The sequence below is a fragment of the Podarcis tiliguerta genome (assembly GCF_965153285.1).
Source record: "Podarcis tiliguerta genome assembly, chromosome: 3".
NCBI classification, from domain to species: domain Eukaryota; kingdom Metazoa; phylum Chordata; class Lepidosauria; order Squamata; family Lacertidae; genus Podarcis; species Podarcis tiliguerta.
In genome coordinates this window covers 68,877,548-68,901,048 of record NC_139536.1, presented here as the reverse complement: position 1 = coordinate 68,901,048, position 23,501 = coordinate 68,877,548, and the positions used below count along the sequence as shown (strand labels likewise).

General features: G+C 40.3%; 1 protein-coding gene across 24 annotated transcripts in view; it reads right to left on the bottom strand.

The window, feature by feature from the left end:
* The window catches only part of FYN (FYN proto-oncogene, Src family tyrosine kinase), a 106,659-nt gene that overhangs the window by 23,776 nt on the left and 59,382 nt on the right, over window positions 1–23,501 (bottom strand). For 12 of the 24 annotated variants that reach the window (XM_083433691.1, XM_083433681.1, XM_083433674.1 and 9 more), the window contains 2 exons: window positions 2,998–3,255; window positions 1,972–2,068 (listed from right to left, as the gene is read on the bottom strand). In XM_083433691.1, the coding sequence (XP_083289817.1) occupies window positions 1,972–2,068; window positions 2,998–3,244 (344 nt within the window). In that variant the 5' untranslated portion in view covers window positions 3,245–3,255. Of the gene's footprint in view, window positions 1–1,971; window positions 2,069–2,997; window positions 3,256–17,500; window positions 17,655–23,501 lie in introns of all 24 variants that reach the window. The other 12 variants (XM_083433685.1, XM_083433680.1, XM_083433683.1 and 9 more) reach the window with 2 other exon arrangements.

The window sequence follows — 23,501 nt, the reverse complement described above, 5'->3', positions numbered from 1 at the left end:
GGTAGGGGAAGAGCTAAGTAAGCACATCCATACTCATCCTCTTTGCAGGTAGGATTGACACTAGAGCAGAATGCCTAAACACACACACTCTCTTTCTTTACTGTGCCCCAAGATTCTTGACAGCAGAGCACTTCAAACTCACCCATTGCAGTTAAGAATTTGTAATGGATTTGTTTATTATTCAAGCATTACTTTCTTAGGCTTGCAGCAGCAGCATTTTGAAGCATAAAGGAAAGTGTATAATGTAAATATTTTGTCGGCTTTTTTCACTGCCAATTTAAAAGAAAAGGGTGTTTTCCTTTATAAATCATAGCCCAAGTGACTGTGCTTTCATGTGCATAAAAGCTGTTCAGGTAGGCAGAATAATGAAGTATTCCTTGAAATTATCTCATCTTTTTACTTCACTCTTCCAGACATCACAATGATTTATTTGCAATAAAAGGAAAACTATAACTAAATACTATAACAAAACACCACCATCGTTCAGCCCAAACACTGAGGTCCAGCGCCAAGGGCCTTCTGGCGGTTCCCTCACTGCGAGAAGTGAGGTTACAGGGAACAAGGCAGAGGGCCTTTTTGCTCCTGCCCTGTGGAACGCCCTCCCATCAGATGTCACGGAAATAAACTACTATCTGACTTTTAGAAGACATCTGAAGGCAGCCCTGTTTAGGGAAGATTTTAATGTTTGAAGTTTTCTTCTGTTTTTAATGTTCTGTTGAAAGCAGCCCAGAGTGGCTGGGGAAACCCAGCCAGATGGGCGGGGTAGAAATAAATTATTATTATTATTATTATTATTATTATTATTATTATACCTTTGGTTTGCACATCACAGTAAACTACAGTAAGAAATAAACATGGCTTATCATGGTTTACCATAGTTATTTTCTACTGGTCATGCAGACCAAAGATATTTGGTGACAGTTTGTGCAATGACTGCAAAAATTTACTTGGCTCTATGTTCTACTACAAAAATCCATGAAGATGGTCACAACCTCATAATGCTCTTAATATTGTTTATAGTTTAAATGTGTTGTTTTAAAAACTTATCCAAACCAGAGCAATGTACAAGCATGGTCTGAAATAAACATTCTGCAAATTGCATCAGTATAAGCACTGGCTTCTAAAAGGTCATATTTCCATTGCTAATTAATTCATTCCATCTTTCAGATTCAAGGACTAAAATCCAATTCAATATTTAGCTGCGATCATGAAAGGAAGGACACAGTGGATCCTTGCGTGAGTGGGTGGAAGCCAATAAGCCAAGGGTTTCGGACAAGTGAGAAGCAGGACTGTCTCGAGTATCCTGCGTTTCTTCCTCCAGCTGTTTAGCTTACAGGCCCTGATGCTGTGCTTCTCATGTCCACTTGCACCAGGAGCAGAAGTTGCTCTGAGTGTGAAGATTTCACATAAGAGATCCGGCTGAATCAGAAAAGGCCCCTCTCTAGTCCAACATCCTGCTCTCTCAGTAGCCAAGCAGATGCTTACAGGAAGCTCACAAGCAGGACATGAGAGCAGCAGCATTCTCGCCACTTGTGATTCCCAGAAACTGGTACAGTCATACCTTGGAAGTCAAACAGAATCCGTTCCAGAAGTCCGTTCGACTTCCAAAATGTTCAGAAACTGAAGCGGAGCTTCTGATTGGCTGCAGGAAGCTCCTACAGCCAACCAGAAGCCATGGAAGACGTTTGGCTTCCAAAAATAGTTCGCAAACCAGAACAGTCACTTCCAGGTTAGCAGCGTTTGGAACTGAGCTGTTCAAAAACCAAGGTACAACTGTATTACGAGTTATTCTGCCTCCAGTACTGGATGATGTACACAACCATCATGGTTAGTAGCCTTTAGTATCTTTATCCTCCATGAATTTGTCTTAATCCCCTTTAAAGCCATCCTCGTACATCTTTTGGGAGTGCTGCTGAAGGTACAAATCACTCAACAAATATTAATAAAGTGATGCGGTAACATAAAACTTACGAGCTGTTAAGTATCTGAAATTTTTCTCCTTTATGAAAACTTAAATCATCTTCTGTTCTTGCTTCATAATCATATAGAGCCACAAAAAGAGTTACACCTAAGAGACATAAAACAGCAGTTTACAAATTTGCTACTGAATAGGGGAAAACAGATGGCAAACAAATTCTGCCTTAAAAAATAAATAAATACAGAATTTGGTTTAAAAATTGTTTTTTGTTCCACTTACTTCACGAAATATTATCCTTGCAAAAAACAACAACCCCCCCCCAAAAAAACCCTGTGCAAGACAGAGGACTATCATTATTCCTGTACTGCAGATAAGGAGTGTGTGTCTAAGGAAGAGACAGAAGTGGCTTTCCAAAGGCCACCTGCTGAGTTCATGAGTCATACAGGTGACACCTGAACGAGGGAATTCACATCTCAGTCTCTCAACCATCATGCTATACTGGATTGCATGTGCACTCAACAAAACTTTATTATTTATTTAAATGAGGTAAAGATAGGTTAGAGACTTTGAAATCTGTGTAGCTATTGCCTGTTAAGAGCTCTGGCTTCCATGTACTCTGTGGAAAAGAGTTCAGCACAAACAGCAGTAGGCAATGTGAATCACAAGGTCACCTGTTACAGACTGCAAGTATGAATGTTGCATAAGTATGAGAGCAGCATGTAAATTACGAGTGCAAGAAGTGTATATACGTGAGTGCTGAGAATGAGCAGCGTGAGGGGGCTCTGTGTGCACTGTGTGAGACAGTGAAGGGGGAATGGAGACAGAGAATATATTATACCCAAAGTCATATCTGACTTTGTGCAGGCCTCCTTTTGTGTGCTCTGCTTACATTGTGAATTATTATTATATTGTGAATTGTGTCCTATATGAGCAAGAATCATTTCATGTCTTCAAATCAGAGGTGGGTGTTGCAAGAATGCAAATGATCCTCAATAAAAGACTGATTTTTTGTTTTTGATTTTTGTACTGAAGAAACCTAATATGCGCTGAAAAAGATAAAGGTATTCTAAATGATATACCTGTGCCTCCTCTTGTTCGCAGTGTGCCTGTATGTGATGAGGAATTTACACCACCAAAGACGGTCAGCCCCTGTCCACCGGCTGTGGGGAAGTTGTTGTAGTTTGGAATCGAAGTCACACCAAAATTTGGGTAATGTTGAGGGGTGGGATCTGTCCCATAGCGATAACCTGAACTCTGGTTTAAACTGCCATCCCTCTCGTCTGTCAGTTTTGTTGCTTCTTTATCCTTACATTGCACACAGCCCATTATCTAAAATCCTGCAGTAAACAAACAAACAAACAAAAACTGTTTCATTTTGACATCTGATATATTTTACCAACATGATATGGCACATAAACAGTTAATTCTACCAATCAGCAAAGGCAGAATTATTTTTGGGATACATCAGTATCAAGCAGCTAAAGGAAACATATCTCTTTTCTGGGACATGTCTAGAAAGCAACTTCTTGAACTTTCCATTTGGTGTTTGTGCTCCAACTGAGAAACATGGTTGGTCAATAAAGAAGTTTCCTTTACAAGGCAATGTCCCCCTTTTTGCATTTCTAAAGTGTGATTCAAACATGGCTTATGCCAGTCCTTTGTTTGCTGTGATTCGAACAGCAAAAAGACAGACTATGGACCAAGAAGGATAAAGTCTCCTACAATTCATAAAAAGCATCTTTGCACCAAATGATTTTAGCATCTTGTTAACCAATCTCATAGGTATCTCTTCTGTAGTTCTCCTGTTAAAGTACTGACGTTAAAGTGCCTTTAAAATTGTGTTGGCTTTCTGAAGTCATCTCACATCCTTTCTGAAGTCACTTCACATTACCACTTTGGAAAATATTGCTCATGAACCACTGAGCATTTGGTTTCTGATTCTCTAGTCTCAACTTCTCCCACCCCATTACAAAAATTCCCCAACATTGAGCAAGCTGCAAGTAGAAAAGGCCACCAAGCTCTTCTCTCTGTTGTATTTGCTTTGACAAGAGATTTACTGATGCTCTAGCTGCCTGACCTGGGCAAACCCTAACCCCACACCGTGTCAGCTCAAGGTTCCGACCATCCTCAGGTAAGATTCTCTGGAGAGAGATGGATCCCATGGCTCCTCCAATAGTCCTCCTGCTCCACACCTCTATTCACCTATTCTCTACTAGACTTTGGGATGGCAATGGCAGTTGCTGACCCTCAATACAGCCAAGGAACTGGCAGCCATTTTTGAGATAGTTGCACTTTTATGCTAGAGGCTGTTATTTCGGAGACAACTGCTGGTTTATTGCACGTATAGTTCCTATGTACATATACATGCTGCATTCAGAGTTTACACTGCTTCACTTTCCACACACAGAATGATTCAGAATACACCACTCATGGAAGAGATCCCAACAAAAGAAGAGTGGCAGATGAAGTTAATGGACTATGCCAAGTTGGCGAAACTAAACGGGAAAATTTGGAACCAGCAGGACCAGACCTTTTTGAAAGACTGAAATAAATTTGCATTGTATTTGAGAGACAATTGTAAACAACTGACATCATTAGTAGGGCTACAAGAAGTTTTGTACTGTTAGATATATCAATTATTATCAATATGATGTTTAAATGTTGTATTTAAGATTTGGATTTAAGGGTAACAACAACAACAACAACAACAACAACAACAACAACAACAAAATGCAGTATCAGAGCATAATTAGGAAAACCATCAGTTGAGGGGGAGGGAAGATGGCCAAGCGGTCTTTATATATTATATGTAAGATGGATGTTTTGTCAATTTTTTTTTTTATAAAATTCAATCAAAAAATCATATATATAAAAAACAGAATATACCACTCATATGTAAGAGCCATATGGGAAAAAATGGTGTGGTGTGGGTTTAACCCTCTATCCCTCCCCATGCAACCCCACCAGATGATTCTAACGGGGAAAAATGTGGCAGAATTTTGTATCATGCAACATATAGCCTTGCCGGGTGGGTGGGTGCTCTAAGCATCTCCAGGGGCCAATTATATCACACTGGCTCCTAGAGGCCTCCGCACAGGATTGGAGAGTAGCTGCACACTGTGATTTCAAACTGTACATATTGGAAAGGGCAGAATATGCTTTGGAGATCAGAATCCCAAAATAAAACAAACCTACAACATGAAACAAAAAAACTTCTGCACCCACATTTGGGCATATGAATTTATGTGGGATTTCTCTTCCACTAGGTTTAGCCCCCATCTCTATTTAATAGTCCTTTATAGATATCTGAGCACTTTCACAATCTGAATTGAGCAAGGATATACTTTATTACAGAGGAAGGGGAGGATATGGCCCTAAATGTATTATTCACACGCTGAGCCAACAAAAAAGTGAATTATTAACTTCGAGGTGCCAAAAAGGAAAAAAAAAGGGAAGAAAGAAAAAGGAATAAAGCAGCTATTCAAGAAATGCAGGCCAACTAAACAAGTAACAGAAAACTAGGCCAGCAATGAATAGGTACACAGGCCTTCCAAACTGTAAAAAAAAAGAGAGACCCAAATGAAACAGATTTTTTAAGAGGTAATAGTGACATCAGTGCAACATATTTTAATGAATATATTTTAGTCAGTTTCTCCTCTCTCTCTCTCTTTGCTGGCATGTATTTTCCTTGAGAGAGGTGGGGAGGAGCAGGCAGAAAAGTTTGATGGAGAGGTCATTTCCCTTTCTATTGTCCTCTTCAGCTTGGCTCCAGTGCCTGGGCAGTGCACGTATAAAAGCTGCTTGATTGCAGGACTGTGTGAGATGTGACAGAGGGTGTAACCTACATGTTTCTTTTCAAGCCAAGACTTTGAAAAGCTGTCCATTCCTTCTTGAAGACACTAGCTATGGATGATATCATTACTCGCCTAGTTAAGTTTCAGGAGGAAGTACAAGCACATTGCTGGACTTGATTCAAAAGGACTCCAGGGTTTTTGTAGATATTTTTAAATACATCCTCCATTCAGCAGTAGCACCACAGCTCTGAACAACCAGAGGGCAAGAATCTATTTTCCGCTGTTATCACAAAGCATCTCAAATTCAAACCTGAGCTGAATGGAGGCATTCATGGTTTGGTAGAGCTGAAAACATGCATGCTCAGGACAAGCGGTGATGATATCATTCAACAAAATCTGGAAACTATTTGTGCCAGACCCCTTGGAGATTTATGTTCAACACCACAAGCGGTAAACAAGATTTTAATATGGTCCTAATGGATGATGTATTTCTTCCTCAAATGTTTGGATTGCTGGGTCATAGGACCGTTTCAAAGTTTGCCATTACCGTTACCATAATTTTAGCATTTTAATCTTGATCCACTTTCCCAAAGCAGTATTAGGAATTTTCTGAAGAAAGCTAAACAAAGTTTACAGGAATAATGAAACTTCAAGTGATAGAGCACAAATTTACCTTTCAAAATATTGTTCAATTGTACAGAATCAACAATTCTACACTCACCAATGTGTTATTGAAGTTGCAACACTATACACCAGAAATGGGGAGCCTGCTATACATCCTTACATGGGCTCCATTAAACTTGATAGGGCTTACTTCTGAGGTGTTATGTGTAAGAGTCACTATAAGGCTGAATCACATGAGAAAGCCCCACAGTGGAGCTTGATTTAGAGAAAACGTGCACAAAATTATGCCACAAGTGTCATCCTTATGCATGAATATACAGTGGATATCTGTGGAAGGGATGGATAGTTAGGATCAATGACTCATCTAAATCCGTGAGGAACCATGAGAGTCATCTAGTCCACCCCCCCTGCAGTGCAGGTCCTTTGCCCAACGTGGGGCTCAAACCCATGACCATGAGATTGAGTGTCTCATGATCTACTGACTGAGCTATTGCAGCTGTTGAGAAGCTTTGTACTGTTGATGTGAAGTTTATTAAACATATCTTATGTCATTTGAAACAAGATGATCATTTAACTGACATGTTCCTGCTGGAAGCTATAGGAATATGTTGTATTGAAGGTAGGATAGCAGACAGAAAACTGTCAGTTAAATTGTCACTGCAGTCTAGCATCGGGGGTGGGGGTGGGGCACCTTGCTTGGAGAGGTTTCTGGCTTTATACAGGCAACGGCCATTTTATGCCGGGGTTACGTTCTGAGGCACTACACATTTAAGTGAAATTGCGTATATCAGGAACACCATTGAAAAAGCCTACAAACACCCTCTGAAAATCCCTTGAAAAAACCAAATTCCACCACAATTACTCCTTCCAAACTGCCCTGTCCAAACTCCAACTCTCCACAGGACTCAACAGTCAGTGCAAGGGCTCCTGAGATTGTACTTCCAAAGGCTTATGGGATTGCTAGGCGCTGCTATTACACTGTTTTTGGCCTTCCTGCATTCTTTTAGGGCCACTTTTGCACTTTTTCTAGTCACCTCTGGGTTTGTGGTGACGTGCACATGTTTGTGGCTATGTGTCAAGCACATATTGAACACACGTAAAACGGTTGTTGGCTGTATTGAGACTCAGTCATCAAAAGGGTGGTCAGTTTTAATTTGTCAATTAGTGGATATTTTACCGCATCTTATTGACTCGTAAGTCAGTAAGAGGATGGAATTTCACCCAAATTTTAGTGACTGCATGGAGGGTCTTGGCTGATGTAAATAAAAGGCCAGGTTTTGTATTGGGTGGGTAGAGCAGCTCTTGGAGCTGAAGGAGGGCTGGGATTTAGGAAGGGACCACAGTGAGCTGGACTTAAGAGGCAGGCATATGAAATGTCTGTCTTATGTAGCTCTGAACTGGACAGAGGCACCTTGGAGGATGGACTGAACCTCCCATTGACTTTGGGGAACATGCAGGATCCCGTGTCATGAACCCTGGGGCTCCTTAGGAGGAAGGGTACTCCTCAAAAGGGAAGAGCTCTCTGAATACCCCTAAACAGCAGCAACTGCGATTAGGTGGGAGGATGGAAAGACAGGCTATATTAGGCTTTACTGTGAGTTTCCCAGTTGTGAAAAGCACAGGCCCTTAACTCTGTTCAGCCTGACTTCTTGTTCCTGCCTCCTACACTGAATGACCGCTGCTAACCCCTTGCTTTTGAAATTTTGCCTACTTTTGGTCTGCTTAATTTTGGCTTTGTCTCATGTCCCTGCTATTGGACCACATCCATGCTTGGCTTGCATCACTGTGCTTGACCTCAGCTTCTCCTCTGTGTTTTCGGATAGCCCTGATGCTACTACCAGACCAAGATAGGACAGGGTAATGAAGATTCAACCCAGGAACTGATAATACTGGGGCAAAGAGCTGAAAGTGCTTTGCTAACAAGAGAACAGGATTGTATGATAGCCCTCAAGAAAGAGCTATAGGTAAGTAATAGTTGGTTGTTGTGAACCTGATGCTTGAAGGCTGCAATCTGTGAGCAGCCTGAAGGACTCCAGAATGAAGACCACGTTGGAGTCTCCATGTAAAGCCCTCTAGATGTATTAAGTTGCGTGTCAACTGGGGAAGGAGAGTGACAGGGTAATTGGCAAGGGTTCAGTTAGGGGATGGAAGTTTAATCTTATATAGTCACCTCCTTAAAGGGATGGTAATTCTGTTGCTTATGCAGTGTCATTTATTCAAATCCTTGTACTACTTCATGTACTTGGGTTGTTGTGTACAATATGGCAGGTGTATAACAGATAAAAATATTAAAAAGACAGCTTTGATTTTGGAACTTGTGTAAGCAGTATGGTTCAAAAGGGGGAAAGCAATTTCTTAGACTCTTTTGATCTTGCTAAACAGGCTAGAACCCGTTAAATAAATTTTTGTAAACTCTTGCCCTTGCTTTCCTCCCACTCACTGTGGTCATCAGTTTTGCATGGAATAGACAAGAGCTGCCAAATAAACAGAGTCCAACTTAGGCAGAATCTTTGCTACAATGCTAAACACTGTGCTGTTTTCATTGGGTATTGGTGCCCCCAAAGGAGGTGATCCTCAAATCTTTCCAGGCACCCACCTCGCCTCCTGTAATCTGTGCAATGTTGTGAAAGCAGTCACCTAAAGGAAAAGCCCACATAAAACATTCTGTTCATGTAAATTATACTGTCAGCTGTTCCATATATTCATAACTCTCCAGCTACTGAGCAGCTCTATTCACACAGAACAGCCCTAACAGAGACAACACAGTTAGAAACACAAAACAAGAACTCCAAATGCAATGCAGAGCAGAACACTGGACAGGTATACCCAGCTGCCAACTACGCATTAAGTCACATTCAACTACAACGCAAAACACATTAAGGAATTAAATGGCAAAAGTGAGCAAAAACCTTAAAAATGGGTTGAGTCACACTTATTTGTTATGTGCTCAAGGAGCCAACTGTTATCCGTTTTAGAGATGGAAATAGTGAGGCATAGAAAACTTGCATAAGCAAGGCTTTGAGCACTCAGACACAAGCCATTGACCTGCCTGGTGACCAATACAGGGAAATTAAGAAATGGACCTCTAAAGTGTTTTTTTAATCTTTACTTTTTGATTTTTTAAAATCTGCACAGAGCTCCATGTCTAACCAGAGCAGCAGTACTAGAGTGGTAATTATCTGCCTTCACTATTTTACCCAGACTAAATCATTTCCTCACACTGTTATAATTTTAAAAGGCACAATTCCCTTAGCATCGGGCATCCTTTTTTAGTTCAATATTTTAAAACATTCTGAGCAGTTTATCCCAAATAAGATTTCTAATTCCATTGTCTGCACATCCTGCTTTCTGTATATCATCGCCCTCTCCCTCCAACTCTCTAATAAAAAATGAGTCACAGAGAAAACAACGTGAGGTAGGTATTGCAGGCTTTCGACTCCTCTTGGATGAATAAGTGCCTTGCCTGCTTCATCATGCTTTTAAATCAGAGTGTACTGTTAATATATATATTCCTATCATTTTCTGCTTAGCACAGAATGTAGAGAGGCATCCTAGTGGAATGTGACAGAAAGTTAAATTCATGTCAATTCTGCCTTCTATTCACAGGGACCTCATTCCATTTTTAATGCAAAGTATTTTATTCCTTGGCCCAGTGGGAAGAAGCATCCGAAATCACTAATATTTGACAAAGTCCAGATAGGTATAACAGCAAACAACATTCCAGGCAATATTGTGGTGTTTCCTGCTTATTTTCCATGATGGAAATAAAAAAGAAAAGTGAGAAGAGGAAGGAGGAAAGTCCTTCACAAAGGAATGCTGATCTCAAAGTCATGTGGTCTTTTCTGCTGCATAGAGATGGGAAAATGAGGCGGAAATTAAGTGACTTGGCAAAGTGTAAGGTGTGATCCAGAACCAAGCAAGAAGCATAATGTGCCAAGTGGGAGGTATGCCTGTTTAATTATGTCAGTAGTATAACATCTGTCTTGCTAATGCCAGATTTCTTTACTGGGAAGGGATAGGCCCTGCTTTAATTAGGACCTATTACCCAATACTTTTAATTCTCTCTTTCTTCAGTAATAAACAAATTTTTATTTCAACATTTTTCATACTAACACTAGGATTTATTTATTTTTTTAAAAAATGCTATTTTGTAACTCTCTTGTTACCTCGGGAACTGAGGAACTTTCAGCCAGGCGCTCATGGGCTGGGGCAACGCAGCTTGTTTGAGCAGTTCAGCTAGGAATCGGGAAGGTTGTTCCTCCTTCCCAGCTGAGAAAGCCCAAGTGCTCCTCCAGCTCACGGGTGAGTGGGCAACCACCAACCGCGCTCCCTTCAGCTGAGCAGTTTCACGGAGCCCCCACTCCGCCACCAGCTCACGGGAGACAGCCCTGGGCTGGGAGCTGCTCAGCTGAGGTAAGAACAGCTGCACACTCCTCAGTCGAGCAGTTTAAAGATGCAGAGGGAAGAACAAGCTGTATCGGCGCCTCATACTGGTCCTGGGCGATATAGCGATATATTGCCCAGGCCTAGTATGTAAGAGAAATGGCACTGTACGCCTCACAGATCATTTGCCTGTTTCTTCTTTCTGTCTTAATGACCTAGCATCCCAAGCGCAAAATACCTGAGAGATGTATATGAAGTCTGTCTCACATGGTACTCTCCAGTTCTCTTGACCTGAACACACAGCTGGGAGGAGCCTTTGGTCAGTTATATGCACACAGCTCAGCTTTGGAGTCCATTATAGTTTCTGCTTATAGCATGCTTATTCCAGGACAGCTGCTACTCACCTCTACCTGCTATAGAAAAGACGTCCTTGTTGCCCACTGAAGACAACTTCCTGGCATTTGTCAAGGAGGAACAACGACAACAAAAAGATTATTTATTTACTGTACCATGTCAAGTATGCCCTTTTTTGTTTTCTTTTCTGCTTCTCTCAGTTGCTACTTTCCATATCTATGTTACATGGAACAAATTTATGGCTATATTGTGCCATTTCACAGCATTGATTCAGCCCCCAATTGGCACTGATATTTACAGCCAGTAAGGACAGAGCAAGACAACAGCAATGTTACAATTATGGATGTGTTGTCTTTGCTCTGGTGGTGGTGGGGTGGGGAGAAGGACACACACTAGAAATGAACCTCCATGATACCTTTTCCTGTTAACAAAACTGCCCCCTCCAGAACAAATGCTGTAGCTTATGAGCTGTATTTCATTTTATATGTGCAGATAAGCCTCACAGAAAGAAGCTGATGGAAGGAAACCAAAGAAACCAAAGTATAGCACTCCATGGGATGAAAATCCACTAGTATTTTGGGTGATGCAGTAATCAAGAAGAAGAATAATTATCTTGCAGACCATCATCAAAAGCCATCTTCTTTATTTTGGCATTCTGAGAACCATTGAGGTACTTTAAAAAACAACAACCACCCACCAAAAACAACCTTAGGATATATTCACCACTAGCTGAAAAGGAACAGGAAAGTCAGTGTTCCATCTGGACAGCAGTAGCAAAAACTGACTTCACTTGCTGTGCTTGTTTAAGGAACAGTCGCTGTGGTGGAACTGGCAGGGTGCCCATGAGTCAGGGGGTCACCTGGCAAATCCACAAGAAAACACATTAGCACAAAGTGGCTGTTTGAGCAGGCGTAATCAAAAACTCTCCAATGCAGGAAATGAAAGAGAAGGAGGCTCACCTCCAAGCTCCCAACAAAAGGCCACTTTGCCAACTCTTCCCATTTTGAACAGAGTTTCATTGCCAGATAATTCTATGAGTGTTAGAGCCTCCTTTTTTTGTTTTGTTTTGTTAATAGTGAATTCTTTTTCCATTCTCTTTGCTTGTACCAGTTTCAGTCAAGGAAAAGAGCAGTGTTCAGTTGGAAGGAGAGTAATTTCAGCAAACTTGTTTAAGCAAGTATCACTGAAATCCATCTGCAAGACAGGCAGATTCTGTCATTTCCCCGGAAATCTATTTATATTTTATAAAAAGAACTTATGCAACCTTTATATCATGGAGCACTAATTAATATAAGCTAGGAAGTAGGTCTGTTTTATTTTTAAAGAGTGGAGGCATACTCTTCTTTGAAGCAGGTATATATAAATTGTAAAGATGTATTATTATTATTTTCAAATTCATACTGTTATTAAGTTATGCCCTTAGTTTTAGAAGTTCACTTTGATTTGCCCAATCATATTTATTGTGCACTAAAAGTTTAATGGAAGATCCAGAAGACACACTTTGTACCCTTTCACACTGCTTTCACAAAAGTTTAAAGCTTTTTGTACTCTTTAAAAGGAAGGGGATTATCTCGGTCACTTTTTTTCACGTTTCCCCCCCATGAAGATACTAAGAACGAGGAGGAAATGACACTGTGAGCCTCTCTGTGCAGTCTCATTACTTCTCTGTAAAAAATACAGCTGCTCCACATTATTTCTTACCACTAACTCTCAACTATTTACATTTATATGCCACTCTTAGTTACCAAAGTAGCTTACAACAGATTATAAACAAAAGCAAATCAATGAAGCATTATAATAGACTATAATAAAACAAGTGAGAGACAAAATACAAAACCCAAAAAATTGCAAATGCCTGGTAAAAATAAGGCTTTAAGCGCCCTTCTAAACAGTCAATACTCATTTCCATGGGGCATATAGCAGATCCAGGATAGGACTTTCTTTGGGAAAATGTTATCTAGGGGCCATCATGACAAGCATCCATCAAGTGCTTGTGTTAGGGAACAGCAATCCCCTTTACTCTATGCATCGGTTAAGAGAGTGGAGGAGCTGATGTAGGTACAAGAAGGAGTGATAGAACAATTAGCAATGAGGAATACATAGTACTAGCAGTGAACTTGTGCTATTTGGCTTTTCCATTCACTTACAATACATGTGTTCAGATCATGATTTCACCATTTGGTCAACTAACTCATCAGTCAGATTAGAAAGATGCCTGCAATTAATTGAACTGAAGGTTTTGTTTTTTAGAACTGTTTTAAACTTAAGTACCTACAAAAACCAGAGCTGATAAGTGCCATAGTGTCACAGGGGAACTTCTTTCCCTCAGAAGCACCGTATTTTTTGCTCTATAAGACTCACTTTTTCCCTTCTAAAAAGTAAGGGGGAAAGTGTGTGCGTCTTATGGAGCGAGTACAGGCTGCGCAGCTATCCCAGAAGCCAGAACAGCAGGAGGGATCGCTGCTTTCACTGCACAGCGATCCCTCTTGCTGTTCTGGCTTCTGAGATTCAGAATATTTTTTTTCTTGTTTTCCTCCTCCAAAAACTTGTGGTCTGGTGCGTCTTATAGAGCGAAAAATACGGTAGATGCCTGTTTCAACACTTGCAGCAAAATATATACACCTGAGAGGTCTAAAAGAGTAATCTTTTCATATGTTAGTTACTTGGTACTCCAATTGCTACTAAGGATGATAACAAAAGCATTTTGTCAACATTTTATAGGACATAACTTCTAAGGACTTTACCCAGCTATGTTTCCTTCAGGCAGCATCATAATAACGGAATATTTTAAGCTCCAGTGGCCTATTTGGATGTGTATGAATATGTAGTATAATGTACTTCACCCTGCAGGTAATTCTCCTGAAACTCAATTCACTGTTATGAGCTTAAAGACGAAAATGATTTATAACAATGAACTGGCTCAATTTTAAACTCTAGGGAGCAAGTAAGTTTAGGAAAAGAGGAACTGTTTAAACCTCTTTGATCTGAATTTTTGTCTAGAATGTAAAAAAAAATAAGGAAAAGATTAATGTTATCTTTATGTATTATGATCTAATATGCACAAATGTATCCTTTTGAATACATTTTAAAGTACAAGCTTTGTTGGTTTTTGTTCTCTGCAATTGTTGAGGCTACATTGCAAGAAGAAGCAAGAAAAAGAAAAAAGATAAGCTCCTTTGGGGTTTTTTTGGGGGGGGGAGGGTTAATTTCTTAGCATGCTGGAACTCCAAAGAAACTGGACTTTTTATCATAGAAATATTGGGAAGGAAATACCATGGGAATAGCTCCATGTTAAATATGTAAAAATTGTTAAATAAGCAGAAGCATTTACGTGCTGGTGACAGCAGATGGACAAGTCTATTGCCAGTATTGAAAAAAACAGGACAGGGAATAGGGAATGTTTTCCTAAAGGACATCTAGAAACTTTGAGAGATTTCAGTCCACGTAGAACAGGGGCACAAAACCTGTTTTTACTAAAGATCATATTGTGGAAATAAATCATTAATTCATTCTTTCACCACCCTTTTTCCCTGATGGAATTTAAGGTGGCTTACAAAAATAAAAAATAAAAAATTGCTAAAAACACAGAAAAAACAATCATTAAAAACAATCAAACATTAATAGAATTAAAACTATATAGATATATAAAATCTATTTAAAACATACAAATAATTACAATGAAAACAGCACTGCACCAGCCCTTTCATAAAAAGCAGTCAGTTCCCCAAAGCCTGCTGAAAGAAGATTGGTCTTCACCTGCCAGCGGAAGGACAATGAGGGAGCCAGTCTAGCTTCTCCACGGAGGACGTTTCAGAGTCTGAGAGCAGCTACCGAGAAAGCCCTTTCCTGTGTCCCCACTAAGTGGACCTGTGAGGGTAGGGAGACCAAGAGAAGGGCCTCCTCTGAAGATCTCAAAACCCAGGCAGGTTCATATGAGGAAATACGGTCTTTCAGATAGCTTGGGCCTAAGCCATGTAAGGGCTTTATAGGTCATAACCAGCAGAAACAGAAAGGTAACTAGTGAAGCTTTTTCTAATAAGGGAGTTGTCTGCTCCCTGTAACCAGCCCCAGTCAGCACTCTGGCTGCAGCTCTTTGAGCCAGTTGAAGTTTATGAGTGCTTTTCAAAGGAAGCCCCATGTAGAGCACGTTGCAGGGGCCATTGCTTTACTAGTCTTAAACATCATTGGTTGTGCATATAACCTGTGAAGAATGCAAAGTTAAAGCTTTGGCAGAGTTGGACTTAAGTGCATGTCTGATTTTATCAGGTGGGATAGAAATTGCAAGCTTGAAGAACTCTCGAAGGAAGGGCCTTTTGTTATAGGAGTCACCCTCTCTGGCAATCCGTCCGTCAGCATGTGCATTTAGTGAGCTTCAAGGACACAGTGCAGGCTTTTGTGCTCCTTTACATGGGACCACGGCCAGGGGCTTTAGTCCCATCAATGAGTGTATGGGTGGGTAGTGGCTGTGCTGGAAAGAGGGGAGTTGTTTGGCCCATGGCAGCTGCTGTCTTTAGCTCATTTTGATTCCTGGAAAAAATCCCAGGCAGCACAGTGCAAGGAGCAGCAACTATAAACTCTATTAAAAAGAAAGGGAAGAAAACCTGAGTAAGTGGAAATGTACTTTATCTAGAAGCTGAACCACATATTTCAGCTTCTAGGGTTAAATGAGGTATAATGTCAGCCGTCTAAAGGTTTATTTGCTAATAGAATTTTCTATATGGATTGACTGAACCTCCAAGAAAACGTAATTTGGAATCTCACCCCCCCTCCCTATTATCCAATATATATTACTCTTCCAATTTCTTAATTTACCTGGATTTTTATGCAAGGCGGCAGCATGGGCACCAATATTTTGGATTTACAAATCGTTTTTGCCCCTTAAAAGGGTCCTCCAAGTGGCTCCCATACATAATATGAATAACGGCTGTACTATAGATGCTCAAAAGCATACTAATAACTAAATGAATCCAAAAATAGCCTGAGACTGGCCCTTGCCTTAAGCCTGTGGTGCAGTAGTGGCAGCAGCACTGATCCTTCCTACACTGCCAGGAATATGCACCATACATTTAAAGCACCCCGTGAATCCTGGGACCTGTAGTTTATCCATCACAGAGCTGCAAGCCTGAGCACCCTTAACAAACTACAGTTCCCAGGATTCTTGGGGAAGGCATGTGGCTTAAATGTATGGTGTGTGCACAGCCCATGTGAGAAGAGTATTTTTCCTATTCCCTGAGTGAACTCCTGCTGCATGGTCATGGGATTCCCATGTCACCTGACTGCATGGGAAGGAATGGCACTGCTGCAACTCCTACAGTGACAGAGTAATGCAAGAGAAGCCAGCCCTGGTGCCGTCCTGAGTAATCCATTCACACACCCATCAGCTGATTATTTTGCTCAATTCTGCATATTTTCTGCATTCCAGGAGCAGAACCTACCAAAATGTATGCTACAGAAAAAAATCAATCAATCAATCATAGAATCAGAGTTGGAAGGGACACCAAGGGTCATCTAGTCCAAAGCCTGCACTACACATTTCTGTAATCAAGGCACAAATGATACCCCCTCTTACCTTTGGATTAGTGTTTATATGGATTAAAGCCTGCATTTTGCTACTGCAACAAGAGCTAGGTTGTCCCCCTAGTAAAACTAATTCGTATTAATGTCTACTTTAATGTCTTAAGGCATTAAACATGTTCAATTTTAATAGTGACCTATCAATACATATCTCATTGCTTTGCATGGCTTCAAAGAATCACAGTCACTATACTTTGTTAAGGGTACTGGGAATTGTAGCTCCATGACAGGGAAACTACAAGTCCCAGGATTCTTTCAGGAAACTAACATGTTTTAAATGTACATTGGATGTGCTTTAAATGTTTGGTGTGGATCTTCCCTTAGTAATTTTAATTACATATTCAGTTAAAAATGTATAAAACAATGGATTACTAAAAGTTGTAAAGAAAAGCAAATTACAAATGGCAGCTGTGTGATTCCCAACACAACTTCTAACATTTCTTTACACTTGCTGTGGGTTTTTTTTATAACTCTCATGTCCATGCCTAAACAAAATTCAAATGACTAAGCAATGCAGTATGTTTCTGCTGTTCAGCTCCTTCAGAACTGTAAGTGCAAACACTTAGCAGAAATCAGTGGTTCTGGTCTCAGTTTTTTCCACTGCATGTGGAAGTGTGGAAAAACTTCACTCACTTTTTCCTTGTAACTGCTTCTTATTAATAGATGGTACGTGGAAGCTAATGCCCACATTGGTTGTTATCAGCAACTGAGTACAAAATGCTACCTAAGCAGCAACTAGACTTTTTACCCATATTTACGAACTCTCAAGGTGCCCATGAACTGGGTCAAACAGCTTTCCATCTTCACCCATTATAAAAAAATATGAATTGTTGATGTGATTCAAGGTACTCACTAAGAGCTCATCCAGACTTCTGTTTGTCCCTTGATTTCCAATCTCAGGTCTGAAGAATTCTTTTGTCTTGCCACTTTTCCTGGGAAAACAAATGCCAATCAGGTTTTTTGCAGACTGACGTTTGTTCCAATTCAGCAGTAAAGAGCAGGTATTCCTGGGGAAAGCGGCAGGAAAAAACTAAAACCTGTCAGACCCATGACTAGAAACCAAGGGAGAAAAAGAAGAAATCATGGAACAAACATAAGTGTGAATGAGCCAGCACAAGACAGAAAAAACTGTCAGAAATGTGTACTGTAGCTTATACAGAAACAAAATTAAATTTCTGAAACTGAATTCTCCTTTGCTCAGCTAACTTGCCTTCAGTCCAAAATTTCCAGGGCAGTTTGTATTGAGGACAGTTTGGATTTGGGGGAGGCTGCTTATCAGAATATGTACACACACACACACACACACGGTCTGCATGTATTCAGTCTGCTAAATTCAATCTGCCTTCTTAACAGTAATTAAAGCATTAATAGGATTGCTCAGTAGATTAATTCATTAAGTTTAGATTTAGAAGGTAGAGTCTTAGCCAGATCTTAATCAGATTTGTCACCACCGTGCTTAAGATAGTTTCCCAAATAATACATTGTTTGTATGTCAAATACCGGTAATCTTAATTGTAACATAGTTTTTATTCATTTCCATCTTTAAACTGTTTAACATGGTTGCATTGAGATATATCTTTGTCGATATTAGAGCATATGTCATGCAACAATTACATACAATTAAAAATAAAGCAATAATAAACACTCAGATAAACATTTTGAATATATTAACAAACTTGTGTCAAAGTATATAGCTCAGTCAGTAGAGCGTGACACTTATCATCTAATACTATAAACAAATTAAAACCTTAAAAACTTCACACAAGATTACACACACACACACTTCAGAATGCACAGGACAAGAGTCAAGGAATAACAGATAATCAGTTATATTCACTACATTCAAAGACTTCTAAGCATTTGGGTCTTTTTCTTATCAGTGCAATTGTTGGGGGGGGGGGGGCAAATGCAGCTCTACCTAGAGAGGGTTCCACATTGGGAGTGACATCTAAGAGAACACCATATCTCTTGCCATTGTGAAACAGGCCATGCGCAGGGCCAACACCACTGCTTTTAGCGTATGAGCTGGCAGTATTGGAGAAGGTGATTCTGCAGTCATATGTGGTTCAAACTATCCAATGCTTCAAATACTAACACCTTGAATAGAACCCAGTGCCTCACAGGTAACTAGTGCAATCCTTTCACAATTAGTGTTATAGTCCAACAGCTGAACAGCCACATTCTGCACTTGCACCAGTATCCAGACCAGTTTCAAGGGCAGTCCCATGTACAGTGCATTGCAGTAGTGTAGTCACAAGGTTACCCAGGCATAGATTTCTGAAGTTAGACTATCCTGGTCCAAAAACAACCATGGCTTGCCATCCCAGCATTGCCTGGGATGTTTCTGCACAGCATCTCCTAATTCCGATGGAACTGAGAGACACAGCCAAGTAGCATCAGCATACTGATGACACTGTGCTGCAAATCTTCAGATGACACCTCTCAGTGTCATCATACAGATGTTAAATATCATGGGGAGAGAATGGAACCCGGTAGGATCCAATAGCACAAGTGCTAGGGACCAAGCAGATGTTTGTGAATGCTATTTTCTGGTAGCAGTCCTACAGGGAAGAATGAAGCAACTGTAACATGGTGCCCCTGACTCCCAATCCACAGAGCTGCTTCAGCAAGATATGGTATCATCTTCTCCCCAAAATGCAGTCTTCATTCTTCACCTTAATGTGCACATTCAAAATTGACTTTAGTTAAGCTGTTACATTTTACAGAGCTGGACAGCTGCTTCCCTACAAAGAGTCTAAGATAGACAGACAGACAGACACACACACACACACACAAACTTATATTCCCATACTAACCCCCCTCTCCCAAAAAAAGCAGAGAAGGAGAGTAGGAGAGAGAGAGAGACGGACGGAAGGAAGGAAGGAAGGAAGGGTGAGAGAGAGAGAGAGAGAAAGGTGGAAGTTAATTTTGTCCATTCCTGTTAATATTTCTGTAAACGTTTTCTCATCTTTAGAATAGTTTTCTTGAAGCGTAACAATCAATACTCTGGCTTTGTTTGTAGCTGTTCTGTTTTAAATGCTTTTAATCACTGCGGCAAGAAAAAGTAAACAGAAGAGTGTTCAGCACCCTCATCATCTCAGTAGCCTATTTTCTGCATGGGCAGCTTTGTCCTTTAGTTTCTTCAGCATAGAACCTAATCATGTCGTTCCTAATTGTAAGTGATACATACTCATACATCTGTTTTCTCTGTAGAGCCTTTTAGAATTCTCTGAAGGGCACAGGAAGGATGTGGGCTCCTTTTTAGATTCAAATGAGGCAAATTAGCCTTACATTGGGTGCCACAAAGTAATGCCTATGTTACATTTAAGCGTGAGAAAGCGGAAGGAAACACACCACACAATTCCTATGTAGGTTAACAACTTTGCCAAAGTTCATTTTGCTTTCCCGCTCAAACTGATTTTAAAACCTCTGAGGTTTCTTTCTTTCTTTCTTTCTTTCTTTCTTTCTTTCTTTCTTTCCTCAAGGTAAGGAACGGTTGCCAAAGAGACACAGAGGAGAGTAAGAAAAAAGTGCAATTATTATGCAACAAAGAAAGTTAACTATCGTTTCACCTGTAGATATTTTTACATGCATTTACATGCATCAACAGTTCTGAAAATGCACAGAACCTATTTAAATGCAGTGCTCTTGAAACAATTCCACACACTTGGGAATTGAATGGCATTTCATCTGTCCTTGTTGTGAACCCACGTGGTTTCACTTCAGCCCTAGTATTGCATCTCTGTAGGAGGCAAGGTAAGGCTGGGAGAGGGTCACAGCCCAATGAACTGCAAGATTCAGGGGTAAAACACATAATAACTGTATTTCACAAAGTCAGACAAATGGCGCATATCACCTGCTATTGTAAATCTCCAGTGGCAGGTTTGTCCCATGGCCTCAGGCAGAGATCATTTTCAGTCTTGCTACCAGAAATGGCCAGAACAGAAGATGAACCTTATACATGCAAAAGCACCCATCCCACTGAGGCGCTGCAGTGGATCTTGCTCTTCTCCCGCACATTGCTACAAAAATTGATTTTTTTTGTGACAATGGCCTGATTCACATGCCACAGCAAGTCAAACCTTTGCTTAGTATGACCACATGAGCCTGCAGGCTTCCAGAGGAGAATGTGGTAATGGTTTTAGCTTTCCCTGGCAAATAATAAGCTGGAAAACCAAAGCGCAAGCCTTTGATACAGCTCATGATTAGTCTGGAGAGAGTGGTTTCAGACAATAAGCCAAGCCATACGTTAATGCATGAGCACTAAGCTGCCACTGCGGTTGGTAACTGTGAGAAATGGATGCTGGACTAGATGGGCCTTTGCCCTGATCCAGCAGACTCTTCTTATGTTCACAGTAGTAGAATGAACAGGGAGGAGCAAATTAGCTGAACCTCCTCTCCTGCAGTCCACACACACACACACATTCATGCTAAGCCATGATTTGGAAAACTACTCGAGAAATGGGATTTGGAGATAACTAAATTTGGAATTCCTGGGTACTATATAATTTCCAGACCTTGTGATGAACATGCAATGCTTACTGAACACGCAACTGCTATGTAAAAGTATGCCATTCATTTGGTATAAGAAGAACTTGCTATTTAAAACAAAAGTGACTTTCTAATTTAGCGGGTTCAGGTTACCAGACACAGAGGCTGAGTCCAATTAATCAAATTTCAAGGCCAAGAGTTATCTGCTCTGTTTGTCTCCTCCTGTTTTCCCAAAGTAGAGCAGGTTTCAGTCACAAATTTTACACTAAATACTGGCACTTCCATATTACTATTGCATTATACTGGCAGTTAGCAGAGGAGCACATATAGCCATGCTGTACCTCAGGCACAGCAGGATTTCTCAGAGCTCATTGTAAGTTTTTTTATAAAATTAAATTTGAGAATTTCCCAACTTCAAAGCGTGAAATGCGATGACTGATAAAAGTAGCGAGGAGAAGAAATGAGTCTGAGGAGAACAGCACAGTTTCATATTAAATGCAACTAGTCGTCCAAGCAAGTTAGAAAAAAATAAATCATGTGAAGTTAATAGGTATGTATCTTGGTAATTAAGCCTTAATTTAAAATTATCTTTCTTCAAATACTTCTCTAGGCAAGAACCCTATAATTATGCCTGCATATATATATATATATATGCATGTCATAATAAAATGCCAGCCATATGATTTTCACATACATTTAACTTTAACAATTATTTATGAAAATGGGAATAGGAAAGGCATATATTGGTGCACAGGATTTTCCAACAGGACTAAAAAGGTCAGAGTGAGAGTAAGTGTAAACTTTCTCTTTCTCTGTGTGTACAAGGTTCTCTTTCCCCCAAAGTCAAAGGTTCCTCTCAGTGAATTGGGTTAGACAGAATCAGGGGTGAGGTGGCAGTTACTGCCAAGTTCATTCCATTGAATGGGAGACATTCGCTCATACAACTTTGGGGTGTGGGAGCCCCGAGTACCCAATGTTTGGGGTAAGAGTCAAGTTGTGTCCCACAACAATTGTATTCCATTTTCTTTGTGCCGTTTGAACATAGCTCTCATTAAAAACTGATCTCTCCCAGCACAGGTAGTTTAACGGTGGTGAAGATGACATGTGCAGGAGGTACAAATGGAGCAGAGACATGTGCCCAGGGGTTCAGAAGGAAAGGTGATGGGGAGCATGAAACCATCAGGTCTCAACTCAAAGCCTGTCTCAGAAAGAAGGAGTGGGCAAACTGGAGAAAGGTAGCTAAGAAGCCGAGTACCACAGTGGAAGGGCAGGTACTAGTAATATAATTTATTTATACCCCGCCCATCTGGCTGGGTTTCCCCAGCCACTATGGGTGGCTCTCAACAGAATTAAAAGCACAATAAAACATCAAACATTAAAATCCTAAACAGGTAGGATCAATTATAGGTGCTGAGCAGAGAGAAAAATGGTAGTAAGAGATAAGCAAGGTATGAGTGCATCTAAAGAACAATGTTTATGCAACTTAATCACATTTTAACTAGGAAGTGCCCGTATCCTCCAGTAACTCTAGGCATTCATTCTTCTTAACAATGAATCCCTTAGCCCTAGTACACTTTTGTGAGGTACGATTTCCTGCTGTGTTCCATGATACAGTGGTACCTCGGGTTACAGAAGCTGCAAACCCAGAAATAGTACCTCGGGTTAAGAACTTTGCTTCAGGATGAGAACAGAAATCGCGCTGCAGCCCCATTAGCTAAAGTGGTACCTCAGGTTAAGAACAGTTTCAGGTTAAGAACAGACCTTCAGAACGAATTAATTTCTTAACCTGAGGTACCACTGTATAGTTATAACCCCCTATCCCTCTTCATTACCAACAGGCATTAAGTACTCATTGCCCCATCTGTTGTGCATTCTACAATTTCCAGATTATTCAAGGATTCATATTCATGAATTTAGATTTCCTCTATAACCTTTAGAATAAGAACCAATCTATGTAATTAGCACATTAATTACAGCTTAATCACATACTCAGTGATGACATGCACAATGACCTTACCTCTTGAATTAAATACTTCAGAATGCTTGTTCATAGCACCCCACATATAATCTCAATAGCTACTAGTTTATATTAAAGCAGTTTTCCTTTAGGTTCCACATTCATGAGATAGTGCATACATGTACATAAGGCATAGCAACAAACCTAATGTAGCAATACCAGCAAACTTAAAATGCTGATTTGCAAAGTGAATTGTATCCTAATAGCCAATAATGACATATAATATATAATAAAATTTATAATATACTTTAAAATAGCCCCCCCCCCAATGATAAGCTCTTTCAAGGTGGGATCAGAACCCCAAAATCACCACCTAATTAAAACCCCTAAGTATCACACACCTCAT